This window comes from Triturus cristatus, chromosome 11, assembly GCF_964204655.1.
Source record: "Triturus cristatus chromosome 11, aTriCri1.1, whole genome shotgun sequence".
NCBI classification, from domain to species: Eukaryota; Metazoa; Chordata; class Amphibia; order Caudata; family Salamandridae; genus Triturus; species Triturus cristatus.
The window spans coordinates 99578333-99594833 of record NC_140594.1 but is presented as its reverse complement, the minus strand read 5'-3'; the positions used below and the strand labels follow the sequence as shown (position 1 = coordinate 99594833).

Genomic DNA, 16501 nt, shown 5'->3' with positions numbered 1-16501 from the left:
TTTCACTCGCCAGATCATTCCAGGATGACAGAATTGCCAGATTATTCCTGAAGGACAGGATTTTACGGGACTGCCAACACATACGTAATGAGATAAATGTGCGCCGGAGGAAAGGACGCATGCGCATTTGTACCCATCCGTGTAAACCAGGGCTAAAAGAGCCTTTGACAGGCGTGACGTCATAATCGCTGCGCCGCCCTCGCGTCCTTCTAGAGCGAGGACAGGTCAGGACACTCGTTCAAAGCCGCGAGACGCCCAGGACCTGGAAGCAGCCATGCCCCTGGGAAGCCGCAGTGTGTCCTCCCGGCCTGCCCACAGGTACGGGAAGGGAGTGTCTGGGACGAAGCTTCACTGTACTTCTAAGTTAGCTTGTACCTGGGAAAGAAGGAGGTGGGGGAGTATGATGCCCTTTCATGTTTAGGTAGAGGACACATGGCATTATTAGTTAGGACATGAAAAACGTCATTTTATGGAGGGGTAACCTCTCTCTCTTTCTTGAGTGCAGAGGTCTTGCATTTCTCAATTCCGTGGGTAACTAGCTCAGCCATTCCAGGGTTTACCTCTGCGTTCTGTGACATTTAGTTTTCTTAATCTCGTTAGAAACTCGGGGCTAAAAAACCCAGAATGTACTTTAAAAAACTATTGTCTTTGTGAGCCTAGGTAAACAGGTACTTTCTGACCAAATACTCAACGACTTGGCAAATTAGATATAGGCCGATAGTCTGAAATCTGGCTGCCAGATTTTTTTTATTTCATACCGAAGTTCTAGTGTGCGTTTATAAATAAAATACAAAAGTAAACTGGTTATGAGCCCTCCCATCCGAGATTAGTGCATTATCAGTGGGAAAACTAGTCACGGGTTAACCCGGTTGCAGTTTATGTCCGCGCTTAGTATAGTATCGTCCAAGCATTTGCCAATCTTAGACTTTAAAGCCAAACTGACAAAGTCATGAAAAGAGCAAAACTCTGAAAATGTGTTGCCTCCTCACAGATGTTCGTTGCAGATTGTGTGTGTTCAGTAGCTCTGTGCCCCTATAGCAGACAAGGACTTCTAGAATAAGTGACCCGTGCCCATGTAGCATTTACCATTTCTTAGGTAATTCTCCAAAAGTGAAATAATATTACCGTAGTCACCCATGATTGATCTATTGTTTATTAAGGGAATTTTCTTATGCACTGTATTTTATCTCATTGCATGTTTCTTCTGGTGATCTTTCTTCTCCCCCCTCCCCCCAGATTTAATTAAGTATTTAAGCAGAATGATTGTACTGTTATGTCTTTTTAGTTGCACAATTAAATCATATGTACCATGAGCTGCTTTCTGAGTATCGGTCCAAAATCAGCTCGGCAGATTTTAACTCTCAAACTGTACATCAGTGCCCATAGAGCATCAGAAATCAATGCATATTTGGTGATTAAAAGCTATCACACATTTAATGATCGCTTGGTCCTTCTAATGAAAATCTTTACTAATATTTATACAATAATATTACTCTTTACAAATTTTAAAAAAGTAGGTTTTTTTGCAAGTTAAAAAATATGTTTCTGCTTGATTGAAAAGGTTAATCCACACTTAATAAGGGACGAAAATGTTGATCTAAAACTTGAAAGAATTGGCCTTGTAACAAACCAGATATGGTGCATATTTTTTGTTCAAGCTGTCTCTCAACTCATCTGGCAATGTCTAGTTTACGTCGGGGTGGCTCCTCAGTGTAAAAGCGCCACCTTGATAACTAACTTGGCCACATAACTGGAAACTTGCATTGCATCTTTTCTGACGGATTACATTTGAAGGAGCCTGTTGAGGTATACAAATTTAGGTTTAGTAACCTGAGAGGGAGCAATTTAGGGCATGCCATTTGCTTTCCAAAGTGTTTTTCATTATGAAGTATGTTGCTTAGTGTGAGTAAGTGACCATTTTGTGTGTCTGGAAACGCAGGCTGTACGTTTTTTTAAAAAGTGGAAATGGAGGTTTGCACTGCAGTGCAATTTATAAGGGACACAGTCTATGTGAAGACAGTGTTGACTTGTACTGTGAAAAATGCACTGTCAGCTATATGATCCTGTAGAATATTGGTTTGCAGTATAACTCCAGAATGGCCGAATCCATGTCGTGTTTTCAAGCTAACAGCTGACTGCGTAATTGAGTTCCATGTTGTTTTATAAACATACCTTAATTGGGTATTCTGATCATCCTGAGGTGATCGTACCCTTCTGGATCTATGCAGGACCCTATGTTTAAGAATAATGTAATGGTCTTTCCTAAAGTGCACTTTAGCCCTGCATGTGATCCCAAGACACTGTTGAGTTCTTAAGTAACATTCTGGAAGTAATTGGACCATAATAACCATATTTGTCAAGGGAGTAGATTTGGTTTCTTCACCAGACATTAAGTAATTGTCTTCTGTTTGTTAGTATACAAGGATAGATGCGCAACAAATATTTATCTCAAACATTTCCCCAGAATTAGGGGCTCATTAGTGTGAGAGGCTCTGTTTAGAAGGCAAAGGCATTTGAACTGTGTTCTGCTCCGAACTTGGTGCAATTGAGTTGGATTTCAATTATGGTACTGTGCAAGACTGGGACTAGAATGCACTTTTTTTCAAATTGAGAGTCCCTATTAAAGAACCTGTCTTCTATACCGTTGTTATAACCTTTATTGCACATATCAAGAGTAAAGTAAGACACTAACCGGCCTGACCCTGCTTAATTTGTAAGACCAGACAAGATCAAGGGCTTTCAGGGCAGGGTGGCTGCAGGCTAGGGTGGCTAATACATCAATGTACACCTGCATTTTGCTTGTCTTTTACATATTTTGCAGTGTATACCAGTAATGGATGACTAGTTAAATTACGTGTGTAATTGTTGACTAGTAAAACATTCTTTGACAGCGCTCCCTCTTAGGGCATTGTAGGAGCTCTTGTGTCTGGTGACAGACCCCATACCTTGGTGGCAGGTATAGCGTTTCAGCCCAGCTATCTATGTGTAGTGAGATCTCGTATACCAACTCTTTGTGGCTGGATTATGAGATAACAAATACCAATGTTGAAAGCAAGATATCTTTCATCTACAGCTTGATTAATTCCTTGACTATTTTATTTCTAAAATCTACTGATGTCTCATGTAACCTTGTTTCAGTCGGTGCACACCTCTGATCTTCGTCCTTTAGCACACACAGTATTCTAAGCTGCCAAGCAGAGCCTGTACATTTCGGTTTCATTTGAAATGTTTCTGCTCTTAAAATGCAGTATATGAAATTTAAAATATGACTAGAAAGATTTTAAAAAATCCCCTTATTTACACAATTTTGCTACTTTGGAAGATCTTGAGGACAAGCGCACATCCTGAAAGTTAAAGCTGATCACATTGGCAGATGTGTAGGAAGGCATCATGTTAAAGGTTCTCGCTGTGAATTCCTTACCCAGTCTATCAATTTCTATGATTACATACGCGTTTAAATTGCATAATGTTAAAATGTCCACACTCTGTTACAGTCGGACCCTGACTTACAGTTGCCTTTAAAGTACACATAAACTGAAGGGCGAAGCACAGGGCCTGATTTAGAGTTTGGTGGACGGGCTACTCCATCATCAACATGACTAATATTCTGTCCGCCGTATTGCAAGAGTCATGAGCTGTACTGCACTTGTAATACAGTGGACCGGACGTCCACTGTGTTTTTGATAGAGCACCCTGTCTGCCAAACTCCTAAATGAGGCCCAAAGTTCTGGTCACTTTAGGGTGTACCATTCGGCTGGCCAAGAATAGTACACTATAAATCGGATTAGCTTAAGACCTTCCATGTTCTAATTATCTTTATGTAATCGCAAGCTAATCTGCTCTGGTCCACAGTAGCTTATGTTCAGCGCTCAGTGCCACCGCAAAAGGTAGTCGTATTCTTTTGACTACTAGGATGAAAATAAACAATATGTTTTACTAGCCCCATTCACTTAAGCTATGGTTTTAATGTAGCTGCATGTGTAGCTGCATGGTATGTTAGAGGCATTGATATTGCAGTCCTTCCACCTCTTGATGAGCTAAAGCGTCCTCTGTCAGATGTAATGATAGTGATAGCGTAGTGCTGGTAATGGTAGTTGTTGGTCAGTGTGGTGTTGCCATACTAGCGTCCAATAACTAGTACCAAGCACTGTGCAGCTGCATAGGATTTCACCTGTAAATTGAGGAGGGCGAGAGGGGGGGTTCTGGGATATCTGGTCACAGATGAGGTGCAGTGATCGCATAGTTTTTGGGTGAGGCTGAACTCGGCTTTCTTGTATGGAGTGTGGTAAGGACTTTCAGAGGAGTTAAGATGCAGAGGTTTAATCGCGTCCTCTAATCACAGGTCTTGATCTGTCAACGTTACCCATCAGTGCCCAAAAGTTTTTAGACCAGCAAAATCTTTGGCCTCTTTCATAACGGTGAACAAAGAAGGCCTTGCGCAGGACTGCTATCTGAAGTGTTTCCTTTGTGAAATTATTGGTGGGTGTGTATATAGTAGTATTTAATCCAGAGCACTTCTCCGTATGTCATAAAATGTATCTTGTTGTGGTTTATCGACTCATTATTGTGTTTCTTTTCCAGCCATGCATCACCCTCGGCCCCATCTGTGGCCCATCCTCCACCCGCAGCAGTCGCCGCAGCCCCAGCTGCACCACAGCAACCAGGGTTGATGGCTCAGATGGCCACCACTGCTGCAGGGGTGGCAGTGGGATCAGCAGTGGGGCATGTACTCGGTGGAGCTCTGACTGGTGCTTTTAGTGGAGGAAGTAGCTCTGAACAAGCCAAGCCAGCAGTGACGGCACAGGTACGTCCTCTCCTTGATTCCGGTAGCTGATTTTCTTTGCTTCCATACCTTGGGCACCTGCTCAAACTATAGCTAGGGCCACTGGAATTATGAGACCGTGAAGCACCAAATTATGTGGGAAGAAAAGGGAAATTATGTGGCACATTTTTTGATCGTATTAATTATTTTACAATTATTATATATGGCAAAGATTTCACCTAGTTAGTAGTAGTTTAACTATCAAATACAGAAATAGGCAACTGAAAGATGGGCAGTTAAAATCTGTCAAGGGCTTTCTAATGCGTGTAAAAACATGTTGCAATGTTTTTAGGTCGAGCCTAGGCAGCGCGCATGCACTGTCTTTGTGACATGCTCTATTCAATAATTGAGATTCAAGCCCGGCCATAGGCTTGTAATTAGCTGGTTCCATTGTCACTCTTGTAATCTTGCCTTCTATTTGTTTATGCCATGCCTCCTTTAGTGTTTATCCCTCCTCTAGAGCATCAACCAAGTACGGTGTCCTTCCACTGGTGTTTGTGGAACTTTTATGTTTGTTTGTATAGGGATTAATATGATCGCTCGTGTCTCTTCTTTTGAGGTTGCTTTTCTCTTTCTGTAGGCGCACTTCATTTTTTTGTTGCTTTCATCTCAGCCTGAGCTCAGCGTATGTTTTTGGAAAGTTCCTGTTTAAAACCGCTACCGCGCCTTCTCATCCCCCGCAACACTCACTTTGAGTCACTTGCTCCTCGAGTGCTTATCCTCCCCGGGTTTCTCGTGTTCCTTCCTTCTGGGGCTGTGTGGATGGGGCTATCACCGTAGAGCGAAGCATAGGGCACGAGCCAGGCACAGTGCAGACAACAAACTGCTAGGAGCACAAGTTTCAGAAATCGCCAACAAGGGTCTGAGAAAACACAAGGGAGAGAGAGAGGGGTGTCGCAATACTAGACACAATCGCACAGCCATGGGGTTTTTCTGAAATCAGTCTACAATATGGTCATGGTCCGGCCAGCACAAATTAACTCTCACATGTTTACCAATCGTCCCTGTGTCATCTTGCAACATATGAGAAAATCCATTTTGACATAGCTCGCCAATCGCCATTGTGGGGTGATGTGGGGAACTGAGGTGCCTGGTTCCAATAACTTCGCCATGGGCTAGACTAACTGTTGGAGGGGATTGGGTTATTAGTCATCGACGTCATAGGTTCTCCACTGTTTATTTATTTACAGCTGTGTGGCTTGATGTAAATACACAGACCACCTAGGGTGGATTGTCAGTTTGAATGGCATGAATATCTCATGTAGGAAAGGATTTTCTTTTTTAAAACAATAATCTACTTTCTTTAGTACAAACATTGTTCATTATTTTTGTGAGTAACATTTAATAAAACAATTTTGGGGGTTTAGTCTTATGAATATGTAAAGTTCTGCGGTAACGTAATATGGCTCTTTAAAATGGCCTCGCTGTTTCCACCCATCCCTTGTACATTCGCGACTCCACTGCTGCGCCCGCGCCAGCAGCAGCAATAGTAGTGAGTGGGTGGGGTAGCTAGGGGTTTTGGAGGGTGTGTTGCTGGAGTGTCCTGAAGTGCCGGATACTGGCTCCTGCAGCCGTGCAGTAGCTTGGGTTAACAAACAGGCAGATTCCGAAGTACGGCACTTCAACGCTGAAGGTGAGACTAGGTTACAGATGACTTCTCACTCAACACACCCCTCAACAAAAAAGGGTTTCCTTAAATGCCACCAATGCCTGTTTGATGCCTAAATAATTGTGCAAGTAATGTTTGCACCAGTGACCGTGTGACATCATGTTAATTTAGCTACTTGTTGAGTTGTTCCCACACACCCCGCAACCCAGAGGCATTTGATGTTACCCTGTCTGCTCCAGGACATGGTTATCTAAGGAACTATCTGGCATCAAGTTACCCCTCTTATCCACAGGCATCAGTATTTCAGATGTGCACAACCAGATGGCTCGGCTGCAGACATAATTCTGAGGAAAATCTGGAAGTTACAACATGGCGATTTGAAAGGCCATATATTATCAGTGAAATAAACTTAAGTTCAGTTGTCACTTAAAGCTGCCGTCGTTTTCTAGGCTTTTCACTGAGCTGAAAGTAACCCAGTAGTGGCCTGCGACATCCCTGCGTGATTTCCTTGTTTGAAATTTCGCCTGTAAGGATTGACAAATACCAGTATGTTTATAATTTAAAGGCTCTGAGAATTTTAGTTGCGTTTAGGCGGTATCTTTTAAACATTTCCTCACATTCTCCTGCACTGGCCAGGGCCGGTAGGCACTGCTCTCGTGCTGTTAGGCCTCATATAAACTAGATTGGTGCTGCTTCAGGTGTGTTTAAAATATAAACATTACACATGACCTGTCGCAAATTGAAAATAAAAACATTTGTTATTCCAAATGTCCTTACCAGGCTTCCCTCCAGACTCGACCTTTGTGTAATGAGGCCACTCACAGCAGGGCAGTCTCCGGCCTGGAACACCCACAACAGAGGCACAGGAGGCGTGAGGTTTCTGCCCTTACCCACAACAGGGGCACAGGAGGCGTGAGGTTTCTGCCCTTACCCACAACAGGGGCACAGGAGGCGTGAGGTTTCTGCCCTTACCCACAACAGGGGCACAGGAGGCGTGAGGTTTCTGCCCTTACCCACAACAGAGGCACAGGAGGCATGAGGTTTCTGCCCTTACCCACAACAGGGGCACAGGAGGCATGAGCATTCTGCCCTTACCCACAACAGAGGCACAGGAGGCGTGAGGTTTCTGCCCTTACCCACAACAGAGGCACAGGAGGCGTGAGGTTTCTGCCCTTACCCACAACAGGGGCACAGGAGGCATGAGCTTTCTGCCCTTACACACAACAGAGGCACAGGAGGCGTGAGGTTTCTGCCCTTACCCACAACAGGGGCACAGGAGGCATGAGGTTTCTGCCCTTACCCACAACAGAGGCACAGGAGGCGTGAGCTTTCTGCCCTTACCCACAACAGAGGCACAGGAGGCGTGAGCTTTCTGCCCTTACACACAACAGAGGCACAGGAGGCGTGAGGTTTCTGCCCTTAAACAAAACACATTGACACCTCATTCGGTGCCACTTCAAGATGCACAGCCGTTCAAGAATGAATCCAATCAATCAAAACTTGTTGCTTTTCAACTTGTATATATGTCGATAATTTTACTCCATATCTTTTTTTCTTCTTAATTATTCAATCCATTTTACTCATTCCAAAAAACGTAGGAAGCAATCTGGTTTTCACGTGCCACTTTTTTTATTAAAAATAACCCAATGCATTTCGGGATAAAATCCCTTCGTCAGGGGTATCTGAAACACAAAAATTAATATTTAAAAAAACATTTAACATTATTAAGCCCTCCTAGTACAATAGCTTTAGAGTTTATAACTGTATCTGTTGATATTAACAATGTAACAGCACATGCAAGGGTAATCCTGCTGAATTACATCATAGCGATGTGTAATCTTGCTGCCTGACACTACATTCACCAACTTAAACATGGTCCTTGAGCCTTGAAACCTACATAGCGTGATCTTTAGTTCAAAACGTATACTAGCAACCTGAGGTACATAAGGTTGGGCGCATCAACAACGCTTACCGTGGCACATGTATCAGTACGTTGTTCAAAGATGAACCGAGTTCGCTAGTGAGCCCCATTCCTGAGCTTTATTCCTCTGCACTCCGCGGCCCCAGTTTGAATAGATTTAACTGAATCAGCTGCTTGAAACTGATGCACTATATAACCAACGCCCCTGGTTCTCTCCAGGTGGATGAACACGTGAATGCTAATTGACAAGCCCACCCCACACTAAGCGCCGCCTTAAAATGAACCTTTGTATTCCAGTGTAACATAAAGACTCCAATTCCCAGAACCTCGCAACCCGGGTCTTCTCTAACTTTACCCGCCCGAATATTAAACTGGCATGATCGTAAATAAATATACGTGTTACTAACTGGCATAATTTCGAACACCTCATGAAAATATACAGCGATGACAAATAAACAGATAATTGATGTCGAGCGCTAATCTTGTAATGGATGTCAAATGCGTGTCCGATGTGGTCGACGAAAACCAGCTCCTCCGTCCAAAGTCTTATTATTCGGTTCCGTTGCCGCTTCTTTTAATCTCTGTATCCTCATACCCATTTCCTCAGGGGTGCAATCTCACAGGCGGACAGTATCTAGTGAGACTATAACATTATGTAGTGAGATGCACACCGATGTACTCAGAACTTTAAACACATGTCCTCCTTCAAACTGACTTTGGCGTGCAAACATGATTCGCCCTCCGTCCAGTCGCGTGTGACAACTTAAACAAAACACATTGACACCTCATTCGATGCCACTTCAAGATGCACAGCCGTTCAAGAATGAATCCAATCAATCAAAACTTGTTGCTTTTCAACTTGTATATATGTCGATAATTTTACTCCATATCTTTTTTTCTTCTTAATTATTCAATCCATTTTACTCATTCCAAAAAACGTAGGAAGCAATCTGGTTTTCCCCACAACCGAGGCACAGGAGGTGTGAGGTTTCTGCCCTTACCCACAACAGGGGCACAGGAGGCGTGAGCTTTCTGCCCTTACCCACAACAGGGGCACAGGAGGCGTGAGCTTTCTGCCCTTACCCACAACAGGGGCACAGGAGGCGCGAGCTTTCTGCCCTTACCCACAACAGAGGCACAGGAGGCGTGAGCTTTCTGCCCTTACACACAACAGAGGCACAGGAGGCGTGAGGTTTCTGCCCTTACCCACAACAGGGGCACAGGAGGCGTGAGGTTTCTGCCCTTACCCACAACAGAGGCACAGGAGGTGTGCCACAACAGAGGCACAGCAGGTGTGAGGTTTCTGCCCTTACCCACAACAGAGGCACAGGAGGTGTGAGGTTTCTGCCCTTACCCACAACAGAGGCACAGGAGGTGTGCCACAACAGAGGCACAGCAGGTGTGAGGTTTCTGCCCTTACCCACAACAGAGGCACAGGAGGTGTGAGGTTTCTGCCCTTACCCACAACAGAGGCACAGGAGGCGTGAGGTTTCTGACCTTACCCACAACAGAGGCACAGGAGGTGTGAGCTTTCTGCCCTTACCCACAACAGGGGCACAGGAGGCGTGAGCTTTCTGCCCTTACCCACAACAGAGGCACAGGAGGCGTGAGCTTTCTGCCCTTACACACAACAGAGGCACAGGAGGCGTGAGGTTTCTGCCCTTACCCACAACAGGGGCACAGGAGGCGTGAGGTTTCTGCCCTTACCCACAACAGAGGCACAGGAGGTGTGCCACAACAGAGGCACAGCAGGTGTGAGGTTTCTGCCCTTACCCACAACAGAGGCACAGGAGGTGTGAGGTTTCTGCCCTTACCCACAACAGAGGCACAGCAGGTGTGAGGTTTCTGCCCTTACCCACAACAGGGGCACAGGAGGCGTGAGGTTTCTGCCCTTACCCACAACAGAGGCACAGGAGGTGTGAGGTTTCTGCCCTTACCCACAACAGGGGCACAGGAGGCGTGAGGTTTCTGCCCTTACCTGTCAATCAGAAAGGTTGATCAAGGACCAGACTTGGCCTCCCCTTAAGCATCCCCTTCACCTTGCATGACACAATCTCCAGTTCAGTCACTGTCCTCAAGGGCAGTACTTCAGGAAAACTAATCAGCAGACTTTTAAGATCAAGGTCTGCATTTGATTTTTAGGTCTCGCTCTCGAGACCTATTGTTGCCGAGATGCCTCTCAAGGGAGACAGACTGAGGCACGCGCAGAGTGTTGTGATTGCTGTCTGTGAACGCGCTTCACATGAACAGCATTTTTTTTTTTTACTTTCAGCGCAAGGCGCGCGCTTGTTAAATGCCAAGTTGCACTTAAAAGTTGTATTTGACTACACGTTCCGCCGATTCATTAATTAAATTATACTACTGAACCCGCAGATGACGATCCGAAGAAGCGTTTAGCCTCACAATGATGTTGACAGTTTGGAAGTGCATCTGCACACTTGCCTCCCTCGGACATCAACCCTTTTGTAACTCCACTGACTCAGCCAGCCAGCACACATGCAGCCGCCTCACCTGTATGTTTGTTAGCAAAACCAGCCTATTTAACCACCATCTAAAAGCCTCGAAGCGTCTGCCAAGATCAGAAGACCCACTTCCAACACGCAACCAAGAACCTCTGGACAGCAATCCCATTTTTTACGACGTTTCTCCGCTGTGCCAGGGAGCAGGCTGAGCGGCAGCCTTGGTAAACAGCAGACGTACCCTCTGACGCCATCTCTGCCTCTCCTCCCTCCCTTCCTCTGCCCGAGGAGCTCAGAGGTCACATGTTCACACACGTTATTGCTCTCCCCTGCCAGACAGACGCAGGCTCGTCACCGGTAGCTTGCCAACACCATGGAACGCGCAAGCAGTGTGGCGTCGTAGGCGCTGGTAATCAACAACACAGACTAATGGTTATGGCTGGAGGCAGAGCAGGGTCATGAAATGGCCATGGTTCAAGCAGGGTCAGACTCAGAGCTGGCGCATTGACAGGACTCAGGAGCTTGGTCAGAACAGTAATGGAGTAGTGACAAGGCTGATACAGGGTCAAGGTTCTGGTAAAAATGTTTAAGCAGGGGCAGGCTGAAGCGGAGCAGCAGGGTTAATGTTGGGACAGTGGCTGTACGCGGCCGGGGTTGCAGTAAGGTGCGGAGGTGTGCTACTGGTCTCCTAGCCGTGGTGCGCCGCACATTCGCCGCATTCCCTGGACACAGTATTAACAATGTCAGCACACAGAGAGCCGCCCTCCCATTCTACACTCACTTTTCGCGGGCCTGGCTGTTGGTCGGCACGCCGCTGCTGGGACTCTTGCCTTTGCCGTACATGCTGCCAGAGCTCTGACTGTCATGCCTTGCCTTCCAAGTGTGTTCATTAGGGAGACAGGGCGGGTGCACGCGCACAGACTGGGTGACTATTGCGCGCACGCCGTGTTGTCAGCCCGTCCCCGGGGACCGTCGGCGCGCCCCCCTTTCCCACTCTCCATCCCTTCGGCTGCGCGCACGCCGTGGCGAGTCTTTCGCTCATGGCATCTCTTGCACGCGCTGTTTTCTACAGGGCCGCAGAGTAGGGGTCCGGCTGCAAGTCCTGTAACTGGCGCTTCAGCTTCATCCGGACAACGAGAGCACCATCGCCCGCACGCCCAGCTAGATTATCACCGAGGCAGGTTATTTGTGCCTTTCTGCCCTCTGCTCCTCTCGTCTTTTGTGCCCTTCTGCGCCACTTGTTTTTGTGCCTTTCTGCCCTCTGTTCCACTCGTTTTTCCCTCTTTTTTTTTTTTTGTGCCTTTCTGTCCTCTGTTCCACTCGTTCTTCCCTCATGTTTTGTGCCTTTCTGCCCTCTGCTCCTCTAGTTTTTTTGTCCCCTCTGTTCCACTCGTTTTTGTATGCCCTTCTGCCCTCTGTGCCACTCGTTCTTCCCTCGTGTTTTGTGCCTTTCTGCCCTCTGTTCCTCTCGTTTTTTTTGTGCCCCTCGTTTTTTTCCCCTTTTTTGCCCTCTGTCCCACTCGTTTCCCCGCCGCTGTGAACCCCTTCCAACACTACATATTCACCAAAGGATTGTGTGTGTGTGGCTCGGTGTGTGGCTCTTTTGTGCCCTTCTGCGCCACTCGTTTATGTGCCTTTCTGCCCTCTGTGCCACTCGTTTTCCCCTTTTTTTTGTGCCTTTCTGTTCCCTGTTCCACTCGTTTCCCCTCTTTTTTTGTTCCTTTCTGCCCTCTGCGCCACTCGTCCTTCCCTCGTGTTTTGTGCCTTTCTGCCCTCTGTTCCTCTCGTTTTTTTTGTGCCCCTCGTTTTTTTTCCCTTTTGTGCCCCTTTTGCCCTCTGTCCCACTCGTTTCCCTGCCGCTGTGGACCCCTTCCAACACTACATATTCACCAAAGGATTGTGTGTGTGGGGCTCGGTGTGTGGCTCTTGTGTGCCCTTCTGCCCTCTGTGCCACTCGTTTTTGTGCCTTTCTGCCCTCTGTGCCACTCGTTTTTCCCTCTTTTTTTGTGCCTTTCTGTCCTCTGTTCCACTCGTTTTCCCTCTTTTTTTTGTTCCTTTCTGCCCTCTGCTCCTCTCGTTTTTGTGCCCTTCTGCCCTCTGTGCCACTTGTTTTTCCCTCTTTGTTTGTGCCTTTCTGTCCTCTGTTCCACTCGTTTTCCCTCTTTTTTTGTTCCTTTCTGCTCCTCTCGTTTTTGTGCCTTTCTGCCCTCTGCTCCTCTCGTCTTTTGCGCCCTTCTGCCCTCTGTGCCACTCGTTTTTGTGCCTTTCTGCCCTCTGTGCCACTCGTTTTCCACTTTTTTTGTGCCTTTGTCCTCTGTTCCACTCGTTTCCCTCGTTTTTTGTGCCTTTCTGCCCTCTGTTCCTCTCGTTTTTCTGTGCCCTTCTGCGCCACTCGTTTTTTTCCCTTTTGTGCCCCTTTTGCCCTCTGTCCCACTCGTTTCCCCGCCGCTGTGCCCCCTGTGGACCCCGTCCAACACTACATATTCACCAAAGGATTGTGTGTGTGGGGCTCTGTGTGTGTGTGTGTGTGTGTGTGCGTGTGTGTGTGTGTGTGTGTGCGTGTGTGTGTGTGTGTATATAAATGCAATAGGTCTCGCCTTTGCGAGAGCTAAAGCTATTGGCATTGTAAATGACTATGTCATTTATTTATCTGTTTTCAAAACCAACCCATAAATAAAAGTTTGTCATTTACAATACCAGTAGCTCCAACTTATGCAAAAGGCGAGACCATTGCATTGTAAATGCTTGTTGGAGGGAGCTCCCTCACCTCCGTGTCTGAACCTCCAGCTACAGGAGTGCAGGCAGTACACTTCTACTGTCCGGGGGCACTGTCCTTGATCTTGTCATGTCAGTTCATGCTGCTTCTTCGCTACTCCCAGTGTTGCTTTCTGCCACATGTGGTGCTTCCCCTTTCGCCCCCCCACTCGTTTACCATCCACTCCTCTGTTACCCCATTCACCTTACACCAAGAGACACGTTTACACTCAGAGCCTGGGCACCGACAAAGCCAATCGGTATCTCTCTTTTCATGATGATAATATGCATTTTGAGTTTGGTGCAGCCGCAGAGATAATTACTCATGCACAACCGGTATAATAGGCTTACCACATACACAAAACGCACCCTGTAAATAGAGTATCGTGAGCTCAGTGCAGCCAAGCACAGAATGTAAACCATGCATTGTTCATAGGGCACTTTTAGTGCAGTCAGGCATAGGAGACGGACAGACACTAGCGCTCTCTTCGATCTCTGGTGGCACACCACACAGGATAATGTGCTGCATGGCTACACACAAAAGGCCTGACCTATTGGCTATGCGAATGCTTGTTTGTAACTTTTGATCCGTTAGAGCTAGAAACCAAAATTCCAGTTAAAATCTGGTGATTATTCAGCAGATGACCGATTATGTGGCAAGTGCGGCAATTCCTTAATTATGCAGAAGAAAGAAGCTGCCTCAGGATGTGATAACTCTAGTGTCCCTGGCTATAGTAAAAGATGTGTGTGGGACATTTTTTAGTGACTTCTTTCAGCAACTGTTGGGTTCTGATTGTTTTTTAACTTATAAATACAGTTCTGTGCCCTTTTCTTTCCTTGGGTTTATAGGAGCCCCCAAAGCAGCAGACTTACCAGAACCAGTCTCAATATGGACCGTGCCACTATGAGATGAGAGAGTTTCTGAACTGCGCCACCACCCAGAGCGATCTGACACTGTGCGAAGGGTTCAGCGAGGTGCTGAAACAGTGCAAGGGCAGCAACGGTGAGTATCCGAGCCCGTCGTGCACCTGGTTGTCTCACAAGAGGTGGTTGGAAGACTGCAGTCAAACCTTGTGCGTCTGCGCAGACCATGCTAGCCTGGCATTGCCTACGCCATTCCTGCATGTGCAGTTACTGTCCTGGATAACCTAGGATGGGAATTGACAGTAGTCCAGGAGTGTGGCATGGCACCGTTGCTGGTGCGGGTTGGGGTTTTTTCTGTTTCTGTTTGATGGATACCCTCCCATTGGCCCTATCCCCAGCCCTTTCAGTTCTCTTTGATCCAGTGGCGATGCTATGTTGCTTCACTTGGTGTATTCTTATTGGCTCTTGGCCGCTGCTTGCATACTAAGGTCATTTGGCTTCTCGGAGCTGGGCTTTTTGGACTAAAGGGACCTTTGTGCTGCTCACTCCCAGGTTTGCTCCAGTCATTGGGTATAACGAGACTGAGAACATTTCTCAGAGGACTTTCAGTCCGAGCTTTAGAAGTATTCATCTTGGGAGTTGTTACCGTGGGCAGATGTTCTCTGTTGCTGGTGCACGCACACACTCTCACGCCCTCCATCTTGACCTGATGGAATGGTGACTGTTTGAAGAAGAGGTGCTGTTCTTAACTCCTCCTCCAGTCGGCCTGCAAGGCTGCTGGGCTAGGAAGAATGTGCAGTGCATGCCGGTTCTGGGTGTCTATTAAAACATTTCAACTCGTGGGTTTTACGGACATGCTGGACAGGTCGAAATGCGGCGCTTCCCATCCCAGAGTGGATGGGTTATATATAGTGCTTGGTAAAGAATGTGTTCCTGCCAGAGAGAGGTGTACTGAGCACCCCGTCCATTCCCCTTTTCAAATCTCCCTGGGGATTGTGCTTTGTCCAGACATTTCCTTCCACTCTCCCATCAACCCCGCGGGGGCCCATGCCCACACACTACCTCGCCTCACCACCTGGTATGCCTCAGTCACATTGTGATTGTAAAAGTTAATTCTTGCCACCAGATAATGCTCATTCATGTATATATATATTTTTTTTACTCGCAGGTATCACAGCGTTGATATGAATCGGATCAGGAGCTGAGGAACCAGATTTAAATGATCTTGAGAGCAGCGAGTGACCGATGGCAGCCAGCACTAGGACACCCAAAGAGCACCCTGCAGGACCCCCCAGTGCCACCCATCTGCCACAGGCTCATGACTGAGGTTTAACTCGGGGCACATTGAGGCCTGCGCCTGGACGAGTCTTGATCTGCCACTGTGTATTCCAACAAGCATTGGCCGGTCACCGCACCAACAGCCAAGCACTTTACAAGTCCCGCAGGACTGAATTCCACGCACAAGCCTCTCCCGCCTCTTCTCTCTTAATTTTAAAACTACAGAAGTTAAGAACTGCCATCACCCATCTTAGAGCGGGTGTTGTGAGACTTGTCACTTGCGCCTGATGTAAAACGAAGGAAAATCTAATATATTAAAATTTATTTTAAGGCATCTTTCTAACTTTCTTCGTGGGGGGGGGGGGTGGTGGTGGTGGTTTGTGTGTGTGGGGTGTGTGTGTGTGTGTGTGTACGTGTGCGTGTACGTGTGTGTGTGTACACATTACTGAACTTGTACAAAGGTTGGTTGTTTTGAAGGCGTACATTGGGAGTCTCCCGTTCTGTTCCACTCTTATGTCAAAATGATAAACTCTTAAATCGTCCTATTTCATCTTCTGTTCCAGGCAAGTGCACATGGAGAGGAAGACTGTTTCCCGGCAGGTCTCAAAATAGCCTTAGTGGAATATTGAAATATATTTGGAGTATATTTGTTGTGGTTGGTGATGATGAACTATGCAAGGCTGTAGTAAACTCTAATGGGTAAAGTTTGAAAATATTCCTGTCCAAAGAGGTGTTGGGGGGGCTATTAGGAGTGTGAGGGAGGATGGTGTAGACTAATTGGGGGGCAATGGGAG

At 46.7% G+C, this 16501-nt stretch overlaps 1 protein-coding gene across 1 annotated transcript; it reads left to right on the top strand.

The window, feature by feature from the left end:
* The first annotated feature begins 153 nt into the window (after positions 1–153).
* On the top strand, positions 154–16041 carry CHCHD10 (coiled-coil-helix-coiled-coil-helix domain containing 10). The gene is made up of 4 exons (XM_085633483.1): positions 154–318; positions 4582–4804; positions 14415–14568; positions 15598–16041. The coding sequence occupies exons 1-4, from the start codon at positions 275–277 to the stop codon at positions 15615–15617; spliced, it is 441 nt and encodes a 146-aa protein (XP_085489609.1). The 5' UTR covers positions 154–274; the 3' UTR covers positions 15618–16041.
* Positions 16042–16501: the final 460 nt, after the last annotated feature.